We start from the raw sequence: 22,764 nt of genomic DNA, 5'->3' as shown, positions 1-22,764 counted from the left end.
TGCGTTTAGTGGATAGCATGACCCTAACTAAGACCTTAGTGAAATAAGAAGTTCTAGGTGAGATTAGGGCTAAGAGCCTAGGAACATCAGAAATAGCATATCTGCGGAAGCAAGCTGAAAGGTTGAGAAGAAAGGGTAAATACCAGCAAATGGTTACCGTCGACACAGGAGTCATTCTTGGTGTAAACATGGCACCGTGGAGTTCAAGGTCAAAAAGGAGACCAGAACCCTTCTTAGCTTATTCTATGAGGCCAACCTTACCCTAATACCCAAACTAGAGAAAAACATCACAAGAAAAGTATATATCAATATCCCTTACGAATATAAACTGAAAAGCCCTCAATAAAATACAAGGAAACTGAATCCATATACATGATTATAGAGCCTGACAAGAGGGACTTAACCCAGGAATGAAGATGGTTTAATATGAAAATCAATTGGAATAATAAACCACATTACTAGAATAAATGATAAAACCACATGATCATCTCAAGATGCAGAAAAGGCATTTGATAAAAGCTAACATTCTTTGATGATGAAAACACTCGTCACACTGGGAGTAGAAGGAAATGCTCTTAACCTGACAAAAGACTCTTATCTAATGTAGTGAGTGATAAATGGAATACTTTTCATAATGATGAAATATGGAATATTTCCCCTTACATCAGGAACAAGACAAGGATATCCACATTCACTCAACACTCTAGACAAGGAAATTAATAAATAAATGTGGATTGGAAAGAGAGAAGTAAAACCATCCCTATTAGCAATTGACTAGATCTTATATGTAGAAAGTCCTCTAGAGTTCCCCATAAAACTATTAGAACTAATAAACAATTTCACCAGTTAGTATAACGTAAGATTAGTATACAGAAATCATTTGTATTTCTATACACTACCAGTGAACAACCTGAAAATGAAGTTAAGAATGCAATTCCATTTATAACAGCGTGAAAAATATCTAGATGTGTATTTAACCAAAGAAGCTTAATACTTGAACAATGAAAGCCACAAAACATTGTGAAATATTTTTCAAAGTTTAATGGAAAAACTTTCTAAAATTTTCATGAATTGAACCTCAGAAAGAATAAAATTGGACTCCTTCCTTTCTTCTATCATATACGGACATCAGCTCAAGAGGGATAGAGAACTAAGTATGAAAGTTAAATTCACAACTCTTAACAGAAAACAGGAGTAAATCTGTGAAATTAGATTAGTTAAAACCAGCCACAAAAAGAAAGAATAAGTTGGATGTAATCAAAAAAGTGAAAAGACAACACACAGAAAATAGGTGCAATCATATATCTGATAAGGGACTTGTGTCCTGAATATATAACATTGTTGGGTTGGTTTTGTTTGTTTGGTTGTTTGGTTGATTTTTTTGTTTTGGGTACTGGGGCTTGAACCCAGGGGTACTCTACCACTGAACCACTTTTATTTTGAGACAGGGCCTTATTAAGTTTCTCAAGCTGTCCTTGAACTTGAGTCCTCCAGCCTCAGCCTCCCACATGTCTGGGATTACAGGCATGGGCCACCATGTCTGTCTGTGTATTATTCTATTTGTATTAAATGTCCAGGACAAATACATAGAAAGTAGATCAGTAGCAGCCAAGGACTAGGGGGGAGGCAGGATTACTGCTAATGAACATGGGGTTTTCTGCTGAGGTGAAGAAGATGCTTTAGAACTAGATAGGGTTGATGTTTGCACACTAGTGTGAATGTGCTGAACACTACTGAAGTGTACACTTTTTAAGGGTGACTTTTATGGCATATGAGTTAAAATTTCATATAAGTTACTGTTAACCAAAAAAGGAAGGAGCACAATGTCAATCTTCATGAAAGCTCCATTCAGTAGTCACTGTTAACCCAGCAAGTCCCAAGTTTTCAGTTCTGTGACTATTTCAAGGAAATTGAAACACATGCATTAATATAGGTTAGAAACCACAATCTGGAGCTTATTTCTGTTATTATATTAACATTGTCATATAATTTTATATTATGTAAGTATATATTATATGCTCTATTTAAGTTTTTATAGGTGTTCCACATCTGATAAATGAGATAAAATGGTCTAAATACACAGTTAAAATATGGGTATCTAAAATTCAAAGAGATTAGCTTTATTAGGTACCATAACTAATAAATTATAATAAACTATGAATCATATTTATATTTCCAAGACTAAAAATCCTGTGTATTTTTTTTCCACAAAAATTAGGATTCTTGTTTTCTTTTCTCCTTGAACATAATAATATGAGCTTATCAGTCACAAAACTTTAATTAGAAGTCTGCAAATTAAAATTTAGATCCAAGTTTCACGTGTTTTTCTCTACTTTTTATGTTTTTTTGTGTGCGTTTGAAAGAACAACATGTTCTGTGTTCTGGTTTTGTTTCCCAATAGCTCACCTAGCCAAGGAAGGATTGCAGGATACATACATGTAAAATTTACTGTATAAAATTAAAATCATACAGTTTTTCAATTCCAATTTGAGAGAATGGAAAACAAACACGTCTTGTCCTAGTGGATTGTGTCTGAGTTTCCTAGCAACCCCAGCAAAAACCGAAGTGGAGCAGGGCTTCTGGTTCTATCTGGTGACAACAGTGTTACCAAGCAGGTTTTCCTTCATGTTAAGTGAGCATCACTGCATGGATCCTTCTGCAGCCTCACTGGAAAGTGGGATGGTTTTAGTTCTAGGGGTCAAGAAGCCTGGAACCTGAGTTCCCAACTCTGCCACTATAGGCTGTGGAGCCTTGAACCACAGTTAGTCTAGTATTTCTGACCCTCTGAGCCTCCATTTCCTTCTCTTCTATCTTCCAAATATGAAATTTGGTCATGCTAATACCTCTCCCTACTATTCCAACATTAATGTGGCAGAATATTTGAAGATTAAGTGAAGTTTTCCAGAAGAGAAATAAAAAAGCAGCTCAAATATTCTTCTCTCATTTGGGAATATTTTTGGTTTTCTCTAAAATTCAAATACATGGCAACTTTATGTTGGGAGAAATACCTACTTGTGGCCCCAGACTGTCATTCTAATGACAAAAAAGATCTCGCATGGAACCCTACCAACGAGTTCTACTTGGTCTTGTTATTTATATGTCCCCACATGAGCAATAAAAACTTTCAATAATTTATGTAAGCTTAAGTACCAGATAGTTAGGAGATATAATTTCAGTGCTCTTTAATAAAACAAATCTCCAGTGTAACATAGATCTGGTTAACGATCAGCATAAAATAGATGGAAGCTTGTTTTGATGGTCATGTCAAAAGTTTACTTTATGGTTACATTACAGTGTCTCATTGGAACTGTGCATTCGGAACCTCTTATATGGATTTTAATATTTAAAATACAGAGTCTCATTATGCACGGTCTGTTCCTGGGGTACCTCCATGGGATGACCTTACTAGTGAAGCTACTTGATAGGAAGATCCCTCTGATATGGAAAATGAACCCCTTCCTGTCCACTTCTGCCACAAAGCAGTGTTGTACTGTGGCTCCAGTGGATGTGTGTGGTCATTTCCTCGGAAGGTAGACAGTGCTCCTGGTTTCTTTCCTACCCTTCTTTCTCTTCACCCTTTCAAACATCTACTAGTAACAGATACGTGTAAGATCCTAGCTTTACATTTGAATAGGTTAAAGTTTATCTTTTGTAAAACAAAGAGAATAAATTTTTCTAATCTGGCATGATTCTTAAGAATCTCAAAATTAGGTATGTGGAAGAGCCACACAGATAAGAATAGATATATCCATGGCTAAGTAAGGGGTGGTGGGCCCATTGCCACACGAGGTAAACAGGGCCGATCTGAAAGGTGCTCAGATGAAAATAATCACCTATAATCCCAGAAAGGTATTTTTGTTTTCTTTTTTTTTTTTTTTTTTTTTTTTTGGTTTTTTGTTTTGTGTTTTGTTTTGTTCTGGTATTAAGTTCTCATGCTCTACCAAGCTACAACTCCTGGTGTAAAACATAATTTAAACCCCAGTGCTCTCTGAACATATTCTGTGGGGAAATTTCTCTAAATATTTAAGCAAGTTATGTGTCTTTTACTCGGTAGTATGACCAATATAATTAAGAAATTTACCCTCATTTCATAGCCCTTGTTTCATCCTGTATTATGAATTTGCTTTGTGGGGTAATGATGCATCATAGTTTCCCCAAAATAACTATTTTGGATAAATAACTGTATATCTGGAATAGATCTTTTTTGTTTGCAGACAATTCTCTTCCAACTGGTAGTATAATTTCATTGTGAAAGTTTGATAATAAAATCAGTTATAGTTAGTGTTATTAATGATTCTTTTTTTTCTAGTGTGGTTGTCTTTAAAACTTCTCCTTCATACAGCTTGTGATCATACTTGCTAAATTATGATGCCTGAGAGCCTGTAATCATTTTGAGTTTTTTTTTTTTGATGATCTAGAAGGTGATGTAGAAAACTACTTAATGATAGCTTTTATAAAATCATGAATCCATCCCCAGCCTTCTTCCCTCCAAAAAAGCCTCATTTGGTTAACCAGTAGGATATTTTGTTTATTATAATAAAACAATAATTAGAAATACATTTTGGACATACTCTTCATATGTAAAAAGTACCAAACTATAGTTTGTATATATGCTGATTCTGAGCTTTTTGACATATTTTAGAAAATATATCGCTCTTTATTTATGCATTTTATGGAAATACTTTTATTACATCAGATTGAAAAATGAAGTGGTATAATGTCTTAACAAAAGCTTCTAGAAAGGGTGATAACAACTGATCTCAGAATTAGTCTGTTCAATAGAAGTTTTCTATAGGAAACTACAGACTGGAATGAAAGAATATTATGTGGGTGAATCTGGCCAGCTTTGGGATACAACTGCCATGGAATTGGTAGTGGGTGTATCTAAATAGCACCTTTCCCTAATTAATATCACAGAAAAGACATGGACGTGGTTTGATGGGGCAGGTTCTGTTCTGAGAGATGATTATGAAGACTCCTGCATCTGAGAGCCACCTGCTGGCCAAGGGAAATCCTGCAAGCTAATGTAGATGCCTTGCTTGTCCTTGGAAATGGAACCCTTTTTCTGAGATTGAGGGAATTCCTGGATAACTGTTAGTTTTATAATCTCTTGTGGAACTGTGGCCCTGATGATTCATTCCCAAGGTGGTATAGGATTTGCTAACAAGAAGTTGTTTTATTTACATGTATTCTATGGTAGAAGCTAATTCACAATTTCTACAGGTGATACTTGAGAGTTTTTAAATCAACTCTGAAAACAGGAGAAAATATACATTTAAAAAATAGCGTTCCTACTTTCTTTAATATATTTTTATTGTGCAGAATTATTTTTGATAGAATTGTAGGTGAACTGCAATGGCAGAGAAGGAACTGATCTCAGGGCATTGATGGTCCTTGTCACATACCAGTGCCAGCCTCAGCCTATAAAAGAACATGTTCCTGGGAGTAAACACATGCTTTACAATAACTTTAAGAGAGAATTTTCATAGGTAGAATAATAGTAAATATACTGAGTGCCTGATAGTGTTTATAAAACAGTTTAATATTCTCAAGTGAAAAGTGTCTATCTTAATACCTATCAGGCTACTTTTTTTTTTTACATATAGATGGACAAATACCTTTTTAAAATTTATTTATTTTTATGTAGTACTATGGATTGAACCCAGTGCCTTATACATGCCAGGCAAGCGCTCTACCGTTGAGCCACAACCCCAGTCTGAGCAGTCTATTTTTAAGAATGCTTTGCATGTGCTACGTTTTATTTAATTGGGTTACAGGAGAAATTTAAGTGATATCAATGATTTTCTTGGTTTTTCCATATTCTGTCACATGCTGGTTTGACAGTCTGAATCAGTATAATGTTAACATTAAGCTCTGACATTAACCACTTGGTCCGAATCCTGGCACAACCACCAGCTGCCTTAACTGCTCTGTGCCTCCATTTCTTCCTCTGTAAGATCAGACTGCTGATGCTCTCAACCTAGAAGGTGACTTTGAAGTGGAAAGCACCTAGAACAGTACCTGCTATGTACGAAGTGTTCTGTAAATGCCCACCATCACCATGTCCTCGTCTGTGCTACCTGGCGTTCTGCTGAGGTCATGTTTGATTTTTGCTAAGGCAACCTCAATTCCTGTGTTTTCTTTTCTTATTTTTAAATCTTCAAGATGTGTGTCCTCTTCTTGGCCTTGAAAGAATGTCCTGTCCTTTTTTTTATTATTATTATTATTTTTTTTTTTACTCCTGTAAGATCTCCAATTTCGGTGAAGGGCATCCCAGCACACTAAGGTCACCCGTGACAAATGGTCTCTTATTACCTGCTGATTACAGTTAACCCTCATTTCCTTCATGGCAGCCATGCGGTGCCTTCTATTTAAATAGAGCTGTTTCTGGATGTGACTTTTCGAGCCTCTCTGGGTTTAATTCTAATTTAACGTGCCATACCAAGCGGGACTGTTGTGCAGCTGAAGTCCTGATTCACTCATTTGTTCTCTCTAGATCTAATTATTACAGTGTGGTGCCCGAGAGGCTGCCCCAGGCGCTCCTTCGCTGCTCTAAATGGGCTAGTCTTCTGAGGAGGGAGTGGGCCTCTAGTTAATGTTCTTCTGAACTATATAGATATGTTTGCTACACAATTTGGGAACACAGGAACAACTATTTTGCCTCAACCATTTTGATCATACCAAGATTGTCACTGAAGATTACTGGAAAAATCTTACACTGGCATATGCAGTAGTTACATGCACACTTCTGTTCTTGAGAACAAGTTCAGTTTTTGAAGTACAGAAGTCAGGTTGCAGAAGACACTCAAGTGCCTTCTAAAAAGAGGTCACATTGCTCAGAAAATGAAGGAAGTGCAGAGTAGAAACACCCAAAGTGTCCACTCTCTGATTCAGACTTACTTTTCATCAAAGGATAGTAGTAATGATTCATTAAGTCTTTAAGCATTAATTATATGAAATCCTTTTATTCATTCTATGTGACAAGCATTTCTTGAATGCCCACATTTGTTGACTCCAGAAATACAAAATTACTTGGCAAGAGTATCTTGACTGCCATGGTACTGGACTTGGCTCAGCCAAACCCCTAGTCCATGGTTGTCATCACCTGGTGGTCCCTGTTAACTGTGGAATTCTGCTGTGGACTCAAGGACAACAGCAGTCCTCATTGGTGTGGACTGCCCACTCATCTTCCTGGGTTCTTCAAGGTCTTCTGCTTCATCTTTGGTTCCTCTTTTCCTCATTCCCACTTACCTTCCTACCTTTCACAAAGAACCAAGTAATTAATTCTGAAAGGTTCCCCTTAGACAAGCATCCCTCCACATCTTGTGAGGATCTCTGCCTTCCCAAAGAGGAAATAAGGAGTTTCCCCATTGAATAACATTTCAAAACTAGGTTTCCTGAACCAGTTATTCATTGCACTTACCATTTTTAAAGGTGTTTTTGAAATTATTTTTATTGTGCAGATGTCCAGTGCCAAAATTCATACTTATTTTCCTAACTCTATTCAAGAAATGAATTGCTCGTACCCTGTTGTGGTACACACAGTCGTTCTTGTTCACAGACTCACCCTGTGCCAGAACGTAGCTTGTCGTCAGGAGTGATGGAAGCTGTTCTGCAGTGGGGCAGGCAGTCACACTGTTTTGACTCTTCTCACAATAGACTCCAGTCCCTACAGCTGCATCTGTTATGTGGAAACCCACAAATCCACATTGATTGATATAAAGGCTGAAAAAGTGGTGTAAACATGCACAGCGCATGTTCTTTCTCTCCAGTGTAGATCTTGACAGAACTGTTTGAGGCACAGTTAGAAGAACATCATTTGTATTTGAAGTTACCAAATATTAAGCTTTGGTGGCCTCAGTTATTTGTAGAAGGGAAAATCTACATGGAAATCAGACAAGGCATGTGTGTAGAAGGAGATATTAAAAAATGTACTGGAGCAGTTGAACAGTCCGATGCTAGAAATAGTCTATGTGTCCATCAGTCAGATAATGGGATTTTAAAACTCTGGGATGAGTATTGGACTACTGCCATAACTTCATAAGGTCAGGAGTTAGTAAACTATAGCTCAAACATAGCCTAGTGTTTTTATACATAAAGTTTTATTGGAACCATGTTTCTTTGTTTACAGTGCCTATGGCTGCTGTCATGATACAGTTGCAGAGATGATTAGTTACAGCATAAGACATTATGGCTCTCAAAGTTGAAATAAAGTACTTACTATTTAGCCCTTTACAGGAAAGTTCACCAACCTTTGACCTAAGTTGAAGTATCATCCATTGTAAAATGCAATTACTTTATATGCCACTAATAAAGAAAACAATATACCGATTAAACCATAACAACCCATTAGTTCCAAGGAGCATTCTGGTTTTAGAAATTTAAGTTAAAATATGAAAAAAAGGAGATTCAATAAGTTGATGTAGATAGCACTTCAGATAAATGAATTATAGCCTTTGTACCAACCTGGATAAACCTTAGATGCTTAATATTGAGTAAAAAACCAGAAGGACAGAAAAAATGCAGAATGATGTGAACACCATGACATTTATGTGACTCTTACAAAACCCACATAATATTATGAATTTCTACAATTGCAGGTGTAGATAGGTAACACAATTTAACAGAATTGGAAAGATCTAAAGAAAACTGATGATAGAGCTTTTCCCCAGGAGCAGAAGAAAGGATCAGGGATGGTGAAAGACAAGGGGGAGAGTTGTCTTCATTTGTGACTTGTTAATACAAACTAATTTTTCAAAGCATCAAAACATGGGAAAACTGAAAGAAAATATGTCAGAATATTAATAGTGGTAAATTGTTATAGTAGAATTATGGGTGATTTTTTTATCATATTTCACTGTAATTTAAAAGAACTTCATGGATAACTTAAAAAAGATGAGTCATATTCTTTATTTCTCTTTCCATCAAAAGAGATTAAGTTTTTAAAAAGGTACATGTTAATCAATTATCTGACATTACAAACTAATCCTGTTTTTCTAGTAGGGCATTAAGATTAAACAACACACAAGTCAGGGCCAAGCTTCCTAGTTGAAACTTTTTTTTCATAATAGTAGTACAGCTAATCTTTAAATACAGTGCACTTTATTCCTCACCATGCAAAAGCACCAACTAGAAAAATTAAATGTCAGTGCACTTTACTGCTCAGAAATAGCTTGTCATGAGTCATGTTATTGATGTACTGATGTCATTTCTTTCAGCCTGACCTCACTTGTTTTGAAATGTGCATTGTGATTTTACACGACGTTATATGTGGTCACATGCAGCTCAGACCTGCTGGTACTTATTAAATGCATTCATCTTGTCATTTGTCTACAGCAGGGCTTCCTAAAATATTCCTTATAAAGGGTGCTCAGAAGTTCAGAGCTGCGAGTGTTCATTTACCACCACCAGATGGTTCCTTCTGATAAGAGGGATTTACTCTCCTCCCACTGCTTCACTTGGTTTTAGTTCATTGTTAGTATTGTTTTAAGTGTGTCTTTCTCTTCCTGGGAGCGTTCTGCCAGAAATCAGTTATGGTGCCTGCCTTTGGGGATTAGAAAATGAGACAGGTCCAAGACAGTGGTGGCAGGAAGTGCGGTTGTGGCGGCCAGGAGCCTGTGAGGCTGTGGAGCCTGAGCCCAGTTCTCAGGCCACGAGACCCCAGGTGGAGTGCAGTGCTTCTCACCATGTCACGCCCCTTTTTCTTTTTCCAGTTCAATTTCACCATTTAGTATTGAGAGCACAAGACGCCAGAGACGGTCCGAATCCCCAGACTCCAGGAAACGACGAATCCACAGATGTGATTTTGAGGGATGCAACAAAGTGTACACAAAAAGTTCTCACCTGAAGGCTCACCGGAGGACACATACAGGTACAGCGCCCAGGGCTTCCCACCTGAGGGCCGGTTGCTCCACTGCAGGGCGCCAGCATGCTGCTGGGGTATTACGTACTCACCTGTCGTACCTAACACCTTGAATTTACCTCCTTTCTTCTGGCCAGATTGCATTCTCTCTCGTAGTTGAAAAAAGGTGTAAGACTCAGTACACTTTAGAAACCAATGAGAGATTTCTTCGTTTCTCAAGGACTTTTAAAGCAGTGTGAACATAGTAATCTAGCCATCTTTCTTATAATCAACACCACCCTATATAATCAGTATATAGTTTATCAGGTTTAAAAATCAAACAACAAGCTGAGCAAAATTATTGTCTTTTTCAAGCTGACATCTTCCCTACCACCACCCTTCAATCATCTTTTTCTACTTTTAATCCTTTTCCTCCAAATAGCAAACACAAGTATACATAGGGCTGTGGGGAGTTTTTAAAACATTTCCATATAATTCTATTTGATTCTCACTGGTATTTTTCTATATAGGGAGAAGATTTTTAATACTCACAGATTACAGAGAATAAATTGAGATCACAAGTTATTCTCTGACTTTGCCCATCCTCCCTCTGCCTGCCCAGCTACCTGTCTAGGAAATGAGCTGATAAGTCTTTACTTAGACCCCTGCCCACCCATCCTTTTCCTTGAGTGCCCCTCAGTCAGCATCCCCTGGCTTCCTGTTCCTCTGGGTGTCCTTGGACCCCCCCAGTGGAGGGCACTGGCAAGAAAGAAGAGGAGGGCCATCCTTCCTAGGAAAAGTGGTGACTGGAGTATGTAATGCTCAAAGGAGCAGAAGGAACAGGGAAGTGCATGCACACACTTTCTGGATAAACAAGCAGGCTCAGTCCAGTTCCTGTTCTTGACAGCAATCAGACTTCAGCATCTGCCTTTAACTGGAAACTTCAAGTGCAACAGATTCCGGTGTGACCCGTGTAAATAGCTCCCATCTCAAACAGTAAAGTAACCACTTGCTGTCAACCATTCCCCAGCACAGGTAGCAAAATATTGTAAATAGGCCTTGTTGGCCTTTTACTTACCTCTGATCATCGAGGCCAGACTCCTTCCAAAGCTGCACTGCGGGATCATCACTGGGCACCATGTCTGTAGTGAAGTTATGGCATAGGAGGCTGCCTGAAGTCAAGAAGGCATTACAGAATCTGGAGTTTACTTTTGTTCAACTAATACGTTGTGTACTTTTAACATTTCAGTGATAGCTAACTGAATATGTTGTTCAAATTGCCTCTTCTACGTTTCCTCTCTGCTTCCCAAGACTTTTCTGCTTCGACTTCATTCTAGATTCTTCCCTCTCCTGTTGATTCTAGGCTTCCCCATGAGAGATATTCATGTGTTTCTTAGGTACTATTTTTAAATCAGTTTCTTTATCATGAAGGCAAAGAATGAATTTGAAGACTTTGAAGTCAAATAAGCTGATTCTATCCCGGCAGTAGATGGTGAACACAAGTCAGAGCAGAAAGGGTGATTAGGCCATACTACTGAATTTTTATGGGGTTATTTCTCTGTGTTTTTTTTTTTTTAATGATCCGTCCTCAATGAATCATCACATACTTTGAATTATTTCTACTCTCCTTGTGCTTTCTGGACTATATATAAGCTTTATCTCCACACAGACATTTCTGTTCCACTTATCCAAGTGATGGACAGTGAAAGAGGAAGATTTCCGATCTGGTACTATTAAACGATTTAACTCTGTAGCATTCATTATAGGATTACATCTTACAGTTTTTAACATACACTGTGAGAGTACAGGAGACATCATATATGCACCATAATTCAAAGCAACATCAACCTTGAATGCTGAACTTGAATTAACTAGCTTGGCTTATTAATGAAATAAAGTCATAGACATTGAGAGTCACAGTGGACTTCGTATGTCACAGTCTAGCATGTTTCCTAATTAGAGGAATCCCTTGCTTATCATCTCTCATAGAGAGCTGGTCAGTGCTAGGTGATTTTCTGCATGCTGCCCTGTATTTTCTTCTTTTTATTTTATTTTATTTTATTTTATTTTATTTTTTGTATTTGTAGATGGACAGAATGCCTTTATTTTATTTACTTTGATGTGGTGCTAAGGATTGAACCCAGGCCCTCACACATGCTAGGCAAGTGCTCTGCCACTGAGCTACAACCCCAGCCCCACCTGTATTTTCTCTTATTTGATCCTCACAACAACCTGGTGTTGCAGCTACTTGGTTCTCTTTTGCACAGTGTGGCTCTAGGCTGCACATTTTTCTCACCACTTTTTTTTCCACCTCCCTTCATATACTTCAAGTGACAACTTATTCTGCAAGACAAGGGTGAAATTTGAGGGCAGAGTCCCCTCTCTGACAGTGTGGAACTATCTCACATGGTACTATTTGGGTCTTAGAACCTTTCCTATGGATGGGATGCCCCAGATGAGCACACTGTAATCTCACTTGCTGGCCCTGGCTTTCGTGACCACCTCAGTAGACCACTGCCATCTCCATTTCCCCAAGTCACCTGCCCCCCAGTTCTCTCAGCCATGCTTTTCTATATCCACTTTGACTTCATCACTGTGCCTCTTAAAGTCTCCCTACCACACATTGAGGGAGGAGGTCCTGTTTATGGATTTCTCTTAAAACATTCAAGAGTAAGGTCAAGTCTTCAAGCAGTTGACACTGTCTTGTTAGGCCATCAAAATCAACTGCTGCCAACTAGGCCTAGTTTATCCCTTATACCTATAAACGATTTCTTTCAAACCTCAACAGGCAATGTTATACTGTAGTTGGAGCTTGCCCTCAAAGATGGCTTCTCTCGGAGCAGTGTGTTCCATATCTTTCAAAGTGGTTAGCGTGGGGCTGGAGTTGTGGCTCAGTGGTTGATCACTTACCTGGCATGTGTGAGACCCTGGGTTCTACACTTAGCACCACACATAAATAATTAAAATAAAAAAGATCCACTGACAACTAAAAAAATAAAATAAAATAAATGGTTAGCAATAGCTGGAGATACATAGGAACAGACTCATTGCAAAGGTTACGTGCATCTTTTCCATTCTTGGAAATAATTATTCTCTACCCATTGTTTTGAGTTGGACCCTTTATTCTAGTACATTGAAATAATTTGAAACCTCTCCTCCCTTTTTGCTTTTAGTATTTCAGCGCTGTCCTTCAGCTTCCCCCATCTTTGCAAGTCAAATGATGGATGTATCCAATAGGACAGGTTCAAGGAAAAGCCCCAAGACATGATCTTAGAGTCCCCATCCAGGTGCGTCTAAATCCTTTAACGGATAGCTCATTATCCTACCTCCAGCCTACGTGTCTCTATCTCACAGCTACATCAAAATGTCCTTGTGAAGTTCCTGACCAAAACCGAGATGTGCCAAATCCATTTATCTATTTACCAGAGAGATAAGTTATAGTCAGCCCTTTGTATCTGAGACTTTCACCTCTGCAGATTCAACTAACATTGGATCAAAGATATTTGGGGGGAAAAAGTCCCATCTGTTCTGAATATATACAGTCTTTTTTTTCTTGTTGTTATTCCCCGAGACACAAAATATAACATCTATTAACATAGCATTTATATACTGTGTTAGGTTGTACAAGTAATGTAGAGTTGATTTAAATGATACAGTAAGATGGGTGTAGGTTATAAGTAAATATGACAACATTTTATGTAGGATCTTTGAGCATCCGTGAGCTTTGATATGTACTTGGGGTTAGAGGTTCCAGGAAACCAGTCCCTCTCAGATACCAAGGGATGATTGTATTCTGTGCAGGTGTGATCTCCTGAACTATCAGTCTAATAACATTTTTAAATAGAAAGAAAGAATGAAATTTCATTTATTTGCTGTAACTGGTTCAAAGTGAGCATGTGCTGGCTTCTAATTTATAATTGTACACATGATTTCATAACTTGATGTTCAAAAATATAATCAACACTGGTTCTACAGAAATTCAGGTTGGATTGCTTGCCTTTAATGCACAGCTTGTCAACCTTACCTTTGCTTCAGGCAGATTGAGTAAGTTACTTGTGTGTGACCAATAATAATTCATGTGGAGCTTGGGATTATACCAGATGACTTTCAAAAGCCACGCACGCTATGGGAGGGGAACAAATGGCAATGGGAAACTTTCTCTGAGGCAGACACGTTCATTTTGCCTCTAACACTTTATCCTGCTGTGCTTTAATAGGACCTGATCGGTTATTTGTTTATTTAGGTCTTAGACAGGAATTTAACCGCATTGGTAGGAATGTGAAAGAGGGACTTTTTTTTTTTTTTTTTTTAGATACTAGCAAGGAATTTAGAAAAGAAAAGAAATGCCAAGGAGTGCCTACTTAAATCTAAGAATAATCAAATATATTTTGTTAATGTACAGTTTAGATAAGAACATGACAATGTGACCAAGAAGCTCAAACCTGCCAATACTAAATTGTTTAAAGCATGTTAAAAAGCAGCAAAAATAAAATTCAGCAGTCACATCATATTAGTGTCAGCAGGTTCATTGTTCATATTCATTCTTTTCTACCCAACATAGTGTATGCTCTGTTTAAGTGAATATGCAGTTTATTTTAATCAATAGGTGTTTAAAGCTGTGCTATCCATTACTATGTCCTAGGGATTTTCCTCATTTTAAGAATTGTGTAGCATTTCAAATGATGTGTATTTGCATTTTAGAAGACAATTTTGGTATTGCTATAGAATCCTCACTATTTTCTAAAAAAATTAGTGCCCTGGTAATTTTAAAATAGAGTACAAAGAACACTCACCCGTCACTGTGCTTCAGTCACTAGATGGAGCTCTAGACCCAAACGTTGGGTCTGCTCTTGAAGAGGCTTTGAGAAGCAGAAACTAGAACTCTCTGGTGGTGTGTATGACGCGGCATTAAAATGAAACGTGACTGTCAGTGTTCTGCAGAATGTTGCAATTTAATAATGAACAACAACAACAAAAAGACAAAAGTTAACTTAAAACCAGATTTTCTTCCAAAAAAGTAAGTGCAACATTTCCATTTTAAATGAATCTGGAAATATTTTATATTCCAAATTGATATTTGCCTCCTAATAAATCTGAGATTCAATAGTCTTGTTTAATATTAATTTTAATTCATTCGACAACTACACATATCTGAATCTAAAAAATTAGTGAACTTAAGGCAGTCACATTTTTTATGTGTCTGCTTTATCAAAAAATAATTCATATCAATTTTTTACGTAAGGGTAGTTTATTTGCATGGATGCTTAAAATATTAACCAATTCTGATTTAACAGTTTCTAAAATTTGTTCTTCCCTACCTTTGCAAATGAAGGAAACTATAAATTATTTAATAATCTTCCCTTGATGAATCAAACCTTTGCCATTAATATCAGATGCCATATGAACACATTATTACACATTAATTGCATTTCTATATTTGAAATGCACTTACACACATGCACACCCACTTCCACACACCTTGATCCTAAATGCCTGGGCATTCTGTACGTTTTCATTCTGCCCCTCTTACCTCATTCATTCTTACTGCTATTCATATGTTTCTTTTTTTTTTTTTTTTTTTTTTTTTTTCCCAGTGCTGGGGATCGAACCCAGGGCCTTGTGCTTGCAAGGCAAGCACTCTACCAACTGAGCTATCTCCCCAGCCCCCCTATATTTCTTGACATCTTTTTTCTGGATGAGATTCTAAAGTGGTTTGAGAAGATTCCTACAAAGAAAATTGTGGGCTTTGTGACAACTGTGCATCCTAGTGGCCTTGGTACACAGGTGCTTGTGACTGTTAGATCTTACCTGCAGATAAGTGGGCTGCTCTTGCTCATGATTTTGCATCTGCATCATTAAATAACTCATTCCACATAAAGCTGCACTTCTGACCTCCCCATCTAGATTTGTTGTTAGATAAAGTACAGGGCTCAGTGATGCAAGATAATGCATCATTTAAGAGCAAATTGATATTTTTCAAGGAAAAATTCTCTCCCAGTAAGTCCTGATCAAGCAGTCCACAAGTACAAGCTAGATGGTTATCTTACTCCATTTTATGTTGCTGATAACAATATCATGAATTGGGTAAGTTATAAAGAAAAGAGGTTTGTTTGGGTTCATGGTTTGGTCCAAAGTTGAAGGGCCACATGTGATGATGACCTTTCTGGTGACACAGTCCTGAGATTGCTGGTACAGGGCAGGAGCCAGGAAGTATGTGGGAGACCCAGCCAAACTGGCTTTTATAGCAGACACTCTTTAGAGATAAGCCATTAACCCATTAATTCATGAATTGCATAAATTGATTAGCCCAGTCCTGAGGGCAGAGCCCTAATCATCTCCAAATGATCCTGTCTACACCCGCCTCTTATCTTATAATGTGGATTAAATTTCAACGTAGGCTTTGGGGGGGGGCAAATTATATTTAAGCCTGGGTAATGAATAATTACTGAGAAATGAGAAACTATAATAAAAAGATCATATTTCAAGTTAGGAAACAAAAGCTTGGATCTGTCTTTGACCTCTACCCATTTGCTAAACTTTGAGAAGCTCTCTAACTTTTGAAAATCTCTTGTCTTCTTTTTAAACTTTGAAAAATAAACCTACCCAAGTCATTACATAATTGTTACATGAGACATCAGTTTTATATCCCACAAATATAGTAACCAACACATCATAGGGACATAATAATTATTTGTTGAATTGAAATTGTCTGTGTATGGATGTCGTCATAGGTATATTTTGTTACTGTGAGCAATAAGTTTAAAGCAAAAAAAAGGTCTGGATAATTTAGGATATACTACATGAGATATGATTATATAATCTCTTTACTTTGGATGTAACTAAATTTAACATTTATATAATATAGACATTTGGGAGTAAAGCTGTTTAATAAACCCATTTTGTTAGAATAATAATAAATAATCTTTTAAGGAATATATCTTATCTATTTATTTATGTAATTTATTTTGGTATCAGAGATTGAACCCAGGGATGCTTAGCCACTGAGTCACATCCTCAACCTCTTTTTTATATTTTTATTTTGGGACAGAGTCTTACTAAGTTGCATAGGGCCTCACTAAGTTGCTTAGGCTGGCTTTGAACTTGGGATCCTCCTGCTTCAGCTTCCTGAGCCACTGGGATTACAAGTATGTGCCACCACACGCAGCAAAGAATATATTTTAAGTACTCAGTCTTCCTTTTGATAGAGCCCATTCATAGACAGATTTAACTAAACAACTATTTATTGAGCATCTTCTATGTCACTATAATTTTTTTTCCCAAAAGGCATAGCCCCCATCCCCAGTGAACTGTCCATAAGTTGGATAAGACACACAAGTAGTCATAACAAAGGGCAAGCATGTGATGGTACAAGCTCCTGACCCCTCAGCCATGCCTGTGAATGAATCTCCAGGTGCGCCCAGCTCTGTGGATCTCATGCATGCATTATTCCCCAACCTGCCTAGTGGCCTCCTTTCTTCTTCTCCAGTTGGTAAACTACTTTTTCTTTTCCAAGCTGCCTCAGTGTCCTCTTGCCTTTTCACCTCTCTGACCATGCTCCTTCCCTAGGTGGGCAGACTTTCCATCCTTCAGGCTCTGTTGCAGTGGTTCGATGGCAGAAAGATGGAAGAAAGGAGAGTATATGCAAAACGAAGCAGTAGGAACAAGATGTGGCAGCTGATGGGACACGGGATGGGGTAGGGGAGAAGATATCTCTGAGGATGCCCAGAGTGTGTGGTTAGGATAAGAAATGCCATTAACAGACACGGAGATCATGAGCAGAGGGAGCTGGAATTTCCCGAGGACCGGCCAGGTCCAAGCATGGTGCCCAGCTCTACAAGTGCTTCACATGTTTTCATTGCGTGGAAAGAAGTGGTGGGGACTGGTACTGGAACCCCTGTCCATGGTCCAATATGGAAAAATAGTGGAGCTGGGACTCAGGCTCCATTTTCTCTGGGACCTGTTCACTTGTCATTACACAGAGTCTCAAGACAAATTTGCTCATAACCTCTAGGCTCCCCTCTTCACTGGGAGTACATTCCTCTCGGTGTATACCTAGCAATACACACCCATGTATTTAGCACCAGCCACTCAGATATGTTGAAGACAGGCAGAAGGAGTTCAGTTCAAGGATTTTCACTAGTATGAACTGGCCTTTGCTTGTTAGAAAGCCAGTGAGAAGACATGGGCCAGAAACATCAATCATTAAATAAAATTGGGCTGGGACCATAGATCAAGTGGCAGAGCGCTTACCTAGCGCATGTGAGGCACTGGGTTCAATCCTTAGCACCACATAAAAATAAACAAATGTAAAAATAAAGGCATGCAACTACATAAGGCATGTACATCTACAGCTACAAAAAATTTTTTTAAATAAATAGGCAGCTCTTGAGCACTGGCTCAGCACGTGACTCTTTGCATACTAATGGATGTGATGTAAAGATGCAGAGAGCAAGGAGTCCTGAATCTGATGGGGCAGACAGCCACATCCACAAGTATCCATCATGGAAAGCATGATGGGAAATGCAGGCATGAGCTTTATCTCTGCAGGTTGCCACAGTGGCACTGAAAAGGTCATTGGTCCTGTCTGGAGGGAACTTCCCAGTGAGCATCTCCTACGTATGCAAACCTCACAATGCTGACTCAAATACCAGTTTTCAGTCTAGGTTGGTAACATCATGCTATGAAAGTTTTGCAGGTGTTATAATTAAGTTCATTATTGGGGAGGGTGTTATTTTAACCTATCAGAGAGTTACCATTTAGAAATATGTTGGACCTAAGAAGTGGTGTCCATCCCAGTGTGGTGTGATGAGAGTTTTAATACAGGAATGTCCAGGTAATTATAGGGCTAAGGAGTGAAATGATCGCATTGTCTTTCAGGAAGACCGCCAATAAACTGGAGGAGGTAGGATATAAAATGTAAAATCATCATGGGCTGTACATATCTGACTCAATTTTGTTATAAAAGTCTTAACATTGTTTAATTGACTTTAAAAGTAAGTGGATCTTTGTTCATATACTTAGGAAAAGACTTCTAAAACAGTCTACCTTTATCTGTTAAATAAGTACATGACTACTTAAGTTTTATTTTTGAATTCTATTTCTGTTAGCACATAGATCATTAGTGAGAGTGAAGGGTTAAAATCACTTTAGAATTGTTATGGATCTTTCTTTGCTTTTGTCTTTAATGGAGATATATATATATATATATATATATATATATATATATATATATATATATATATCTCCATCAAAACTATGTGAAAAAGAAAGTGTTAGCAAACCCTCTCTCCAGCCAGGGCACTTCTTGTGTTCTGAGAATAACTAGGTTATGATTGTTGGTCATTTTATCCTGAATGACAAGATTAACTTCTACTAATATAAAATCGATGGTTTTGATGGAATCATTAAACATGATAAGGAGCTATATTTTGGTAGAATATATATTTACCCATTGTAGAATATATAAAATGATTCATAAAGTTTATTAATTTAATTAAAAACTTCATAACTAAGAATAAAAAGAATTATAAAGCACATATGTTAAAGATCAAATTAACTAATGTTCATTTGAGCAAGAGAATACAGGATATAATCATATATTCAGTTACTAATTTCATTTACATATTTTTTTGCGGTGCTGAGGATTGGACCCAGGGCCTCTTGCATACTAGGCTAGCACCTGCCATTGAGTATATATCCCCATTCCCCTCCTACTCTGTTACTTATTTTAAGGATTTGAAATAAAATATCGGTTTGAAGACTAGACCTCGATATACCACCACTCTGTTCGTCTGTTTGTTTTTGTGCTGGGAATCAAACCCCAAGCCTTGTACATGGGTTTAGGCAGGTGCTCTGCCACTGAGCTACACTTTCAGCCATTGTACCTGTTTTAAATAAAACCTCCCTAAACTATTTTCCTTTTCAAAAGTGTGCTAATTCATTACACTAGAAAAAAAAATCATAAAATGAATAGAACACAAGCAATAAACTCTAACAAAATATATTATTTTTATATGGAGTCTTATATGTTCTGTTTTAAAAAGAAAAGGAAGGAGTTTTTGGGTTGTTTTTATAGTGCTGGGGCTTGAACCAGGGCCTCATAGACACTGGGCAATTGCTCTACCACTGAGCTAAACCCCATAAGGAAGAACTTGAATTAAAGTGGTTTCATTCATTAAATCAACAGGTATTTGTTAGCACTAGGCACTGTGTTAGGCCCTGGGGACACAGTGATGAAGGGGCTCAGAGCCTTCCTCAGTTCCGCACTGCACCATGGGGCACACAGACAGGAAAACCTTCTATCCGTCCCAGTGTTTTGATGAGAGTTTTAATACAGGAATGTCCAGGATATAGGGCCAAGGAGTGAAATGATCACATTGTCTTTCAGAAAGACCTCCAATAAACTGGAGGTGGTAGGATATAAAATGTAAAAGCATCAGACATTGTTCCTAGTGAAAGATGGCAAGAGCATAAAAAGAGCCACTGTGCAGGTAAATTAGAAAGGACAGTTGAACAAATATTTGGAAGACAGAACCAGCACATGTAATAATCAGGGTGGGGCAGGTAGGGATTACCTATCCTACTTCTAGATGAAAAGTCTAAGAAATCTCTCCAACTAGAGAGTTTTGTGACTTGGTTCCTGTGTAGATGTGGTTACCTTTTTTTTTTTTTTTTTTTTTTTCCTGATAGCAAAACAGGAGGAGGGATATGTCTCCTTTAGCTGGTACATGCTGAGTAAGATTTTGGTCATGTTGAGGTTGCTTTTAGACCTCCAGTTGGGGCTGCACCGTACCCTTTCAGGTACTTAGTTACTTAGGGATCTTTGTCTTACACATTGTGGTGAAAGCTGTGGGAACTAAGGGCAACCCATGCAGCTGAGAAGAAAAAGTCAAAATCATAGGAAGCATTTATGTGACAGGTAGAAGAGACTTCTACGAAAGAAACTGATGAAGAAGTACCAGACACATAGGAAAATAAGAGTTGTCACCACAAGGAAATTTAAACTCAGAACAACCTAATATAATACCTTCTGACCTTGAACTTTTTACTTTCAGTAAAGTACATTTTTTTGTAGGATATTTTTATGCATTTTTATTTGATTCCTGGTTGAGAAGCACTAGGTGCAAGGTTCACAAGATTGCATGCCTTGAAAGGAGTGACTTAGGTTCTCAGTCTGCTTGTCCAGTTTTGACTGACTGTGCTGGTTTATTAAAACAGTAATTTAAAATGTTGAGAGGCAGCATGACTAGTGGTTAAGACACAACTGGATGACTGGTGAAATGGGGTTAGTAATTGCCACTGCTCCATTAGGAAATTGTCAACGTTAAATGAGTTAATATCCATAAAGCTCTTAGTACAACGTATAGTGCATGGAAAGTATTATATGTTTTAGCAAATAATATTTCTATCAAAGATACCCATTATATAGCTATATGGAGAAGAAAGCAGGGACCCACTTCATCTTGCTTACACTTAATGAAAAAGTTAGTTAATTCAGCCCAGACAATTCAGGAGAGTGAAGACTGGCACACTGATTATTCATTTGATTGAATGGACAAGCCCAAATAGAGCCAACATGTTAAAGAATGGATTGGCTCCTATGGTAGTTGAATACTTAGGATGTTTTAAAAAATCAAGATCAGGAGTAGCATCAATTACTTGAAAACCTATTTTTAAAATGGTAAACAAGATCTAATTTTAACTTCATATTATTTGTTTCTTTGCAAAAACAAAAATAATTTATTTCATAACTATAAAATAGCCCTTATTGAGCACCTGTTATTTGCCAAGCACATAGCACATACATTTTTGAGTTTCCCAATAGAGCTGTAGAAACAGGTACTATACCTGTTTTATAGATGGGGAAACTGTGTTTCAAGAAACTCTCCAGCCTAGGATCTAAGTGGAAATCTGTGATGGAGCCTGGTGTGGGCCATACATTCTCCCTGATTTTAAAGCTTGTGGTCATTTATGCTACCTTAACCCGTGAAGGAGGGCAGGCAGATAGCTTGGTCTATCTCCGGATGACTCAGAGGGCCTTGTAATCTCAGCTCACGCTTGGTCTCAAGTTTTCTATTTCCTCATTGAAAGTACCTAATTTCCTTCCAGATCTGAAATTCTGTGAACTTTCATGAACTAATGTAACAGAAACCAGAAGACAAGATAGGAATCTTGATTGTTTTTTTTTTTTTTTTCCTCATATGCAAATACCATTCCTCAAGTGAAACAGATTGTCACAGCAAATATGTTCAGCCTTGAATGTAATGAAGCTCATTTGTCAGTGTCTGGGCCCTGTAACTTTATAAAAGTTAAATAGGGACATATTTCAGAAATGCACTTCTGAACTTCAGAAAATGCCTATGTTTCCTGTTGCAAAAGGTATTCCTTTTCAGTTGCTTGAGAAAATAACAGAGAGGCACTGATTTGAGAACACGGGGTTTTGTTTAACACGGGCCTTTGAAACTGCACATTCCTCTGGAGTGTACCGTTCACCGTCCTTTTAATATGAAAGGGCACCTGCCTTTTGTCTCAGTGAACACTTTCCTTTCAGCCTTTCAGATGGTGAAGTGGGAGATGCGTGAAAAAGTTATTTTTGTTTGGTGGGTTTTGGGAATCCATTCAATACCTGGTGTTTTCTTTAGACTTTATTATGCCTTCTGCTGGGTAAATGTCATGGAAAAGCATTTAGTGACTCTTAATCCTTTTCTTTAACCAAAATTGAAAGAGACGGGCTTCTCATAATAAATCAGTTTGTGTTGACTATTTCAAGAAAAAAAAAAAAAAACCCTCTAATGTGAGTCTTTATTTCCCAGAACACTTAATTAATAAGCATCCCAGGACATGTATTCTATTTAAATAATACCTGTGACACAGACACAGTCACATGTTGGCAATGTATACATTTAAAGTTGTATTTGTTGTAA

The 22,764-nt window shown here is 37.6% G+C and overlaps 1 protein-coding gene across 4 annotated transcripts in view; it reads left to right on the top strand.

Annotated features, from left to right (window-relative positions):
- Positions 1 to 22,764, top strand: part of Klf12 (KLF transcription factor 12) — a 431,560-nt gene that overhangs the window by 390,611 nt on the left and 18,185 nt on the right. For all 4 annotated transcript variants that reach the window (XM_047552646.1, XM_047552642.1, XM_047552644.1 and 1 more), the window contains one exon: positions 9,714 to 9,871. In XM_047552646.1, coding sequence (XP_047408602.1) covers positions 9,714 to 9,871 — 158 coding nt within the window. The remainder of the gene's footprint in view (positions 1 to 9,713; positions 9,872 to 22,764) is intronic.

The sequence above is a fragment of the Sciurus carolinensis genome, chromosome 5, assembly GCF_902686445.1.
Source record: "Sciurus carolinensis chromosome 5, mSciCar1.2, whole genome shotgun sequence".
NCBI classification, from domain to species: Eukaryota; Metazoa; Chordata; class Mammalia; order Rodentia; family Sciuridae; genus Sciurus; species Sciurus carolinensis.
Note: the sequence above shows the minus strand (reverse complement) of the source record. Positions and strands in the feature narration are given on the sequence as shown.